This window comes from Phoenix dactylifera, chromosome 14 (genome assembly GCF_009389715.1).
Source record: "Phoenix dactylifera cultivar Barhee BC4 chromosome 14, palm_55x_up_171113_PBpolish2nd_filt_p, whole genome shotgun sequence".
NCBI lineage: Eukaryota > Viridiplantae > Streptophyta > Magnoliopsida > Arecales > Arecaceae > Phoenix > Phoenix dactylifera.
Genome location: NC_052405.1, coordinates 22,653,334 through 22,662,333, shown reverse-complemented (window position 1 = coordinate 22,662,333; position 9,000 = coordinate 22,653,334). Strand labels below are relative to the sequence as shown.

Sequence of the window (9,000 nt, the reverse complement as noted above, 5' to 3'; positions counted from 1 at the left end):
AATTTATGACGAATTTGGATATTCCGATTCATCTTTTTGTTAGTACTTTTTTGATTCGTAAAATTTTGAATTAGATTCTGAATTTTGAAATAAATACAATAACGTGTAATAATATTAATAAAAATAAATAACCATACAAAAAAATATAACAAGTAATGTAAATTTGTATTGTCTATACGTTTTACAAAGCAACATTATATATTTTGAGAGCAGCTAATATATGCGTAGTTTTTTAAGCAACAGTAATTTCTACATGGCTTTTAAAAGTATAGAAGTATTCTGCATAGATTTTAAAGATGCAAAAAAATCTGCACAAAAATTAAAAATTGCAGAAAGTAGATTGCACGGATTTTAAAGCTGCAGTAATTTTCTACACAGATTTTTAATCTGCACAAAATTTTTGCACATACTTTAAAGCTGTAAAAAAATTCTACAAATATTTTAAATCTGCAAAAAAATTCTGTATAGTTTTTAAAGTTACAAAATATCTGTTTGTACAATTTTGAGAGTAATTCGACCTTCTAAAAGGATTGATTTTTATAAAGAGAAAAAGAAAACTTTTACAACTTTTATATTCTATTTAATTAAAACCAAATTTAGTCTTATGTAATTGAACTAAATTTGATAAACGATCAAATAACAATTTCTAGTGTAATCAAGATCACATTCTTAGACTGTTCGAAATATTATTGCCAAAAAATTGCTATATCATTATTTTATAATAGTATTATAAAATAATAATTCACTAAAATAAATTCAGAAAATTGAAAACAACTTGTCTGAATCAGACGTGTAATATATACTGCCATAAAAATGTGATTCGTCCCCTACGTACGGATTCGCAACGATCTCGTCCACAAGGTACAACAACCTGGCTCAATCTGATTCTCCTCGAACGAGCACGGTCGCTCGGGAGGCTTGACCCGACCGACTCCTTTAGATGTCCAGAAAAAAAAAAGATAAAAAAAGATAGAAAGTAAAAAGTTGAAGAGTGGAAGAACTTTGCTTATGGAATAAATTCTTGAAAAATAGAGTCCGAGTGAAAAAGAGAGAGATTGGATTTTTGATTAGGATTAATCTTGGAGGAGTCTATTTATAGACTCTATTTGAAGACCGAAGAGATGTGATGGTTCCAAAGATATATAATGTTTCGGAAACACTGTATATTTTCGGAAGTCAACATTTTCTTCCAAAAAGTCACAACGCTTTTAAAAGCGGTGTCGCACAAAAGAGTATTTTAAAATATTTAAAACAACTAAAGGTTAGAGGAAAGAAAATTTTAATTTTTTTAAATTAAAACTCCAACAACCTTCACACCAATTTTTGTCTACTTTGATGCCCTACTACAATACAAATATCTCGTGAGAAGGTCATATCATTGATACAAGATCGTCCAAAGGCTGGATAACTATCAGTAAATTAGGGTTGTGCTGTCCAATCATATTCCTCTCACTATATAGAAAACCATCATTAAATTGTTCAAGAATATTTGTATTCAATCCAATCTAACCAACAAGTCAATTAATCGAATCGGGCAAATTGTTGCTATATTAATGTTTATGTTGTAATTAAATGTCATTGCATTTTACTCTTGGCAAAACCCGAATCCAAAGGTCAATCTGCTATCCACCAAGTCAGACTTTGTACATTAATAATTTATAAGAAAGTATGGAAACTAGAAATGCCTTGCAAGGAATTGACAATTATACTTTTCCCAAGATCCACACATTTAGACTAGATTGTTCATAAATTGAACTATTTGATTATCCAACATGACATCAGTCACCTAGATGTGAGAGAATGGATCGAAGCTACAAATCCAAGCCAAATCTCATATATATTAGAACACATTGTATAGCCAACTATGATGCTAGTCATACATTATCGCCATTGATGGCACAAAAAATCTCACATAAAAAGGCTATTCTATTGATACTAAACCCTTCCAAAATTTGAGAAATTATATTCTATACCGTGTGCATCACATAGCCCTGTCCGCAAATAATTAGAAGTGCACCGAGAAGACTGCTTTATGGATGGATACTGCAGAAATCAATAGTTATGATTGGCTGCATACACGGTGCAGGCAATGTTAGAATAATTTCTTCTAAAACTTTTCTTTTTTCATTGACATTTACATGCTAACTAAACGAAAAGCAACAAGAAATTAACACAACCCTGGAAAATTTATTGCTAGAGAATTCTCTGCTACGCTAAAAAAAAAAAAAAAAACTCCTGGTTGGTAGAAGTCGGACAAAATCCACAACCAGTATAAAAACAGCCTGGTCAGAAAAAGCTTTATCAACAAATAATAAATCAATATCGCCCTAATACGTGCGGGCGGAACTTTCGTCGAACAAGTATTAGCATTAACTTTTAGATGGAAAACAGCGGCCGCAAGCCCCATCCACCAGCCGCAGCACGGTCAGCCCACCGCACTCTTTCCCCACCGAATCATACCAATCCCATTCCACTCCATTCCGTGAACAAAACGGAGAGAAGCAAGCCGACAGGATGAAGCAGCGGATCTTAACCACCGTCATCCACCTCCTCTCCCTCTCCGCCACCTCCGCCGCCGTGGATTTCCTCTTCAACTCTTTCAACACCTCCGACCTCCTCCTCATCGGCGACGCCCGCATCGACTCCTCCATCGTCCGCCTCACCAACGACTCCAACTACTACTCCATCGGCCGCGCCTTCTTCCCCTCCCGCCTCCATCTCTCCACCGGTCCTAACCGCACTCTCTCCTCCTTCTCCACCTCCTTCGTCTTCTCCATCCTCCCCGAGATCCCGAGCAGCCCCGGGTTCGGCCTCGCCTTCGTCCTCTCCAACTCCACTTCGCCGCCCGGCGCCATCTCCGGCCAGTACTTCGGCCTCTTCTCCAACTCCACCCGCCAGTCTCCGGCACCGCTTCTCGCCGTGGAGTTCGACACCGGCCAGAACCCGGAATTCTACGATCCTGACGGCAACCACGTCGGCATCGACCTCAACTTCATTCAATCAGCTACAACTCAATCCGCCGGCTACTACCGGAACGGCTCGTCGGGACTTGAGTTCGTTTCTCTTGACATGAGATCGGGAAAAAATATCCGAGCTTGGATCGAATTCGATGGGCCTCGGTTCCAAATCAACGTCACAATCGCCGCCGCCGAGGAACCGAGACCGCCGCGGCCACTGATCTCCTACAGGGACCCGCAGATCGCCAACTACGTCTCGCCGGAGATGTTTGTCGGCTTCTCGGCGTCGAAGGTCAAGTGGGTGGAGGCTCAGAGGATTCTCGCCTGGAGCCTCAGCGACACCGGCGGCTCCGCGCGGGAGCTCAACACGTCCAATCTCCCTGTCTTCTTGCCCCAGTCTTCGTCCCCGTCGTCATCTCCATCTCCAGGGCTCATAGCCGGGGTCTCTTGCGCATCCGTTGCTCTTGCCCTCCTCTTCCTCTCCTCGGGTTTCTACTACTACTATAGAAAGAAGAGGGCTAAGATCCGGAAAGAAGAAGGAAAAGAAGAGGATGAGGAGGACGAAGAGTGGGAACTGAAGTACTGGCCACGGCGATTCTCCTATGAAGATCTCTCGAACGCCACTGATGGGTTCTCCAAGGCGAGGCTTCTCGGAATCGGTGGATTTGGGAAGGTATACAAGGGGGTTCTCCCGGTTTCGATATCCAGAGGAGTTGAAGGGGGAGGAGGACGAGAGGAGGAGGAGGAGGAGGAGGAGGAAGTGGCGGTGAAGTGCGTGTCCCATAACTCGAAGCAGGGGCTGCGGGAGTTCATGGCGGAGATATCGAGCATAGGGAGGCTGCAGCACCGGAGCTTGGTCCCGCTCCGAGGGTGGTGCCGGAAAGGAAACGAGTTGATGCTGGTGTACGGGTACATGCCCAATGGCAACCTCAGCCAGTGGATCTTCGGCGAAGGGAGGAGGGAGACGATGCGGTGGGCGGCGCGGCGGCGAGTGCTGGCGGACGTGGCGGAGGGGCTGCAGTACCTGCACCAGGGGTGGGAGCAGGTGGTTCTCCACCGGGACGTGAAGAGCAGCAACATACTGCTGGATGGCGAGATGCGGGGGCGGCTCGGAGACTTCGGGCTGGCCAAGCTGTACGAGCGAGGGGCGGCGCCGAGCAGCACGAGGGTGGTGGGCACGCTGGGGTACCTGGCGCCGGAGCTGGCGATGGCGGCCACGCCCACGGCGGCGAGTGACGTGTATAGCTTCGGGGTGGTGGTGTTGGAGGCGGCGTGCGGGCGGCGGCCGATTGAGAGGGCGGCGAGGGTGGAGGATGAGGATTGGGTGCTGGTGGAGTGGGCGAGGGAGATGTATGCGGAGGGGCGGCTGGTGGAGGTGGCGGAAGAAGGGATGGAGTTCCGGGAGGAGGAGATGGAGTTGGTGCTCAAGTTGGGGCTGGCCTGCTGCCATCCCGAACCGGAGAAGCGGCCGGCAATGAGGGAGGTGGTGGCCCTGCTGCTGGCCGCCGAGGCTCCCGGAAAACCTGCCACGGACTCCGCTCCAATCTATCTTTCTTCGGGTGCTGCAGACTGAAGTTATAGTTGTTGGAAGGAATTATCTTTTACTCTGGAGGGGCCTGAGAGGCCTACAAGCAAGGCTTCTACCGAAGGAAAAGCAGGACTGACGACCACCTGAAGGGAATGGATCAACATGATGACAAATATACTGAACTTCTGAGCCAGCCGAGATCTGATTAGTGGTTAAGAGCAAAGGAGGTGGCTGACATTATCAGTGCCAAGAATATCAGCAAGCTTCACTCACTCAATAATGAGAGAGGATCCGTGATTGATTTTGAGTTTCTCATACCTTCTCCGTTTTCGTACCACTACTGGATTTCCAGTCAGGTCCAGTCAAAGTCTAAAATTAGCTGTCATTATATGTGTAAGTAAATTATCTGCATTTTCTTATCACTTTTCTAGAAATATGAGCCACTTAACCATCAATATATCTAGTCATTTTTTGAGCTTCCTAAAGTATTCATGAGCAAAATCGTAAGCGAGTAGCCTTCAATCCGATGTTTATATATCCCGAGGGAAGGTTGTAACAGTCAGATAAACACCCGCCATACCATCCAAAGCTCAAGCAACAGAATCAAAGTCAATTGTAGAGGAAACTGGCCCCAAGTATGACAAACAATATAGCCTGCTCCGGCATGCCCGTCTCCTTTTAAAGCCCCGTGCCCATGTTCTTCCCAAGCTTACCTTTTGGGCTTGTTCTTTGAAGGATAAAAAATTTACTCAAATAACTGAATTTTTTTGAATAAGTATTTCTCAAGCAATATTGAGACAGCAAAATAATTTATCAATATTTTTTTATGCATTAGAAAATAGCTTTGGAATCTGTTACCCATATTTTTTCCCATTACTACTACCCAGATAAGTTGCTAATATCAATCCATATGTCTCATAATACCCTTTGTTATATAAATATCATATTATATTATATTATATATGATAATATAATATATTATACTATATGTATATAATGTAATATATTATAATACATAATATAATATGTCAAAATATATAATATTATATGATATTGTATAATATATTATATTATAATCTAATTATAATAATCTATAATACAATATAATAGTATATTATAGTTACAATAATTTTATATTTCATAATATTATATTATGTTATATTATCTTATATGATATTATAATAATATGTACTATATTATTATTATTAGTATGTTATGCTATATTATTATTATATTATTATAGGGATAGATGTATTTTAGGAACAAAATAAAAAAATTATTTTTCTAGATGATGGAAAAATAACTTACCCAACTTCAAGATGTGTAAGACTTTCTCCCCATTTCATAGATAAATGTTATCCTTTCGAAAATAACTTACCTATCTAAAGAAGCATGAGAATATAGGTAAGTTGGTTAAAAAAAAAGTTGACCAAGTTCCCTATGATATTTATCCACCAAAGAACAGGCCCTTAATAATCAATTGCAGGGGAGAACAAGAAGCACAAATGGATGAAGAGGATGCTTAACATTTACCAGCCAAACTCCTATTCTCCCACACTCTTGCACTTACCTAGATTACTCATTGAAGTTGATATTACATTCTTGGTCTATTGCCTAGAATTTTCTAGCATTATAGTTAACCAGTTCCATATTTTTGAGGGTGCACCATTTAAGAATTGAATCCATAATCTCTTGTGCTATGTAGAAGGGTTTAACCACAGGACAAGCCCAAATATTCATGACTGTATAAGATATGTATAATTTAATAAAAGATTAAGTTAGGAGAATCAACTCAACAAGAGTGGGAACTGTCCGTTCAATATCTCTCAAGTCGGTTGCTTATTGATCTTTGAACTTTGTAATATCTAAACGACATCAAATACTTTGGAAAATGTTACCTATATGAACATGTGATCTCTCTCCTAGATGTAAAATGCTGTTATGTTTTTGTAGTAGTATGTCTTGTACCTTGTGAAAACATTTCTCTGGCCTGTTAATGTCACGTAGTGAGGAGAATAAAGTATCAAGACATTTGCATCCATGGATTTTTTTTGTAACATAGTTTCTTTTTTTTTTTTGTTGTGATGATCAATATTCAATAAATAAAAACTTTTTCTGGTTATACATGAGAATCCAAGACTACACCGCAGCTACCATTGGAGTCATACAGGTTCATGCATCCATTAATATTTTAGGATTATAAATTTTTAGAGCAATTTAAATACCCTATTTTTCATCTTTGCTTTTCCTCCATGGATCCCTTATGGGGATGTCCTCTCGGAGGCAGGCCCCTCAATTGGAATGCATGAGTGGAGCTGTTTCAAACTTTTACGATTAAAAAAAAAAATGTTAAAAATAGAAAAAAAAAGGAAAGGTTAATGCTAGATGTTGGGTAAGATACAAAAGGGAAAGGATTAGAATACGCCTTCGCAAGAAAAAAAAAAGGATTAGAATACGACCTTGATTTGGTGATGAAACCTGCAATTACTTGCAAGCAAGGAGTACCAGGAGCCAGCAGCAAATGCCTCTTCAAGAGACATTTCTTGGTGCTGCTCGAAAACTAGATCAAAATTGATTCAACATAGAAAATTACAAAAAAAAGAGAAATGCTATAGTACAAACTAAATCAAAAAATGGATTACAATGAGAGATTTATTCTTGGAGCAAAGGAAGGACATCAAGTTCTAGTTCAATTACTCTCTAGATTCCTTCATGTACTCCTTCTGTTGGATGACATTGGACTAGGATTTTTTGCCTTGCAAAAATACAATTTTGTGGTGGATTTACCTAACCTAAGTTTTACTTCTAGAATTTAGGCTACATATAGTAGAGAAATAACAAAAGGTGAGGTTCCGTTTTCCCAGAATTTCTTCTTTTTTACCCAATATTCTCCCAATTTTCCATAGGAGAAGCCATAACAGATCTAAAGGGATTGATCTAGAAGAGTGAAAAGATCTAAAAAAAGTAGAATGGCTCCATAGAGGGCGTAATTTACCGGTGAGAAGGGAAAAGGTTAGATCAATAGCTTTATGTGGAGGTTTTAGATAATTCTAGGAATTTAGGTCCAAAATGTCAATGGTTGGTGAAGTGCTATTATAGGTTGAGGCTTTAGATGGCTAAGATTTGCTATAAGTATAGGATTAGCTACAACTGTGGGTCCCAAAATAGGATGCCCTTAGGAACGAAACCTACATAACTTTATTAAAAAATCCTATTTATAATTCAAAAGGAATGGGGTTAAGAATCAAATTCTTGTTTAAAATTTGTGCATAAAGTGGGTGTGTAAGAGAGAAAGTTGACCAAGTTTTTGTCCTTTTTGACTTTTTAAGATTAGAAGTCAAAGCTTGCCAAACTATGACTAGAATAAGAGAAATTAGGGTGCACTTGGTGAAACAGAGATGGAATTGACTAGTGTTAAGTTGGGGGAAGAAATCTTGAGTCCTAATCAATTAGTTAGGCATAGGAATTTAGATGATGATAAGTTGAATCTAGTACAGATTTAGGTTAGTCATGATCCTTAGTCTGAAAATTTGATACATTTAAGAATTAAAACTAGGTAACATTATTAATTAACCCAATTTTTGGTTGAAATTGAAGATGGATCTAGTTTCAATCTAAAATTTTGTATGCATGAAGACAATGTGCAAGAGAGAAAGTCGACCAAGTTTCTCGTTGATTTTGTTAGATCATAAGTCAAAGATAGTCAAATTAGGTCCATATTAAGAGAAATTAGGGATTAGTTGGTCAAGTTGAGGTAGAATCGATCTATATTAAGTTTGGGGAAGGATTCTTGCATCCTAATCATTTGGGCATCGGAATTTGGTGATGATAGTTGAAGTCAGTGCTAGTTTAGGAGTTGAAATAAATGGAAGGATTATCTAATGGTAAAACCAACATGAAGTATATAAAAATAATATCTTGAGCAAAGAATTCATCAAGAGGTTGCCTGAGATTATCTAATTATCATTTTATATATAACAAAGTCTATATATTTGTCTAGTTATTTGTAATTTAATTCTTAGGAGGGAGAAATGGGGAAGGAGAAGCAAATTTCATATTTGGTTTTAATAAAAAATCTTTTGTTATATACTATAAATGAAGTAAAATTTGTAAAATATGATTGGGTTATGTGTTGGTCATATTGAGAGTTGATAGGCATGTGTGTGATGACCTCTGAAAATAGGGCCATAAGCATGATTTAGGATGGTTTGGAGCTACCACCAATTCTTTAGGGCTTAAGAAACAGAAAACTAGAAAAGAGACGGGTGGATAAGGTCGATGAACCTAGGCAAGGCTTAAGGGTGTTGCTCACGGAGTCTCAAGGCCTTAGGCATGATGTCCTAGGCTTGTACTTCCTTATGATTGTAATATCCGGGCCCAATACAGACCAGACCCAATACTTGAAGGGCCCAGTTGAAGAGTATTGGGCCGGGGGGGTTAGCGGGCCATGCTGGCCCATGAAAAGCAGCCAGGAAGGACTGCCATCTCCCGCCTAAGGGCTGAAAGGACAGGACC

General features: G+C 39.7%; 1 protein-coding gene across 1 annotated transcript; it reads left to right on the top strand.

Moving 5' to 3' along the window:
• Positions 1 to 2,157: 2,157 nt before the first annotated feature.
• Positions 2,158 to 4,970, top strand: LOC103696642 (L-type lectin-domain containing receptor kinase S.1). Its single transcript, XM_008778327.4, has one exon. The coding sequence runs from the start codon at positions 2,515 to 2,517 to the stop codon at positions 4,528 to 4,530; it is 2,016 nt and encodes a 671-aa protein (XP_008776549.1). The 5' UTR covers positions 2,158 to 2,514; the 3' UTR covers positions 4,531 to 4,970.
• Positions 4,971 to 9,000: the final 4,030 nt, after the last annotated feature.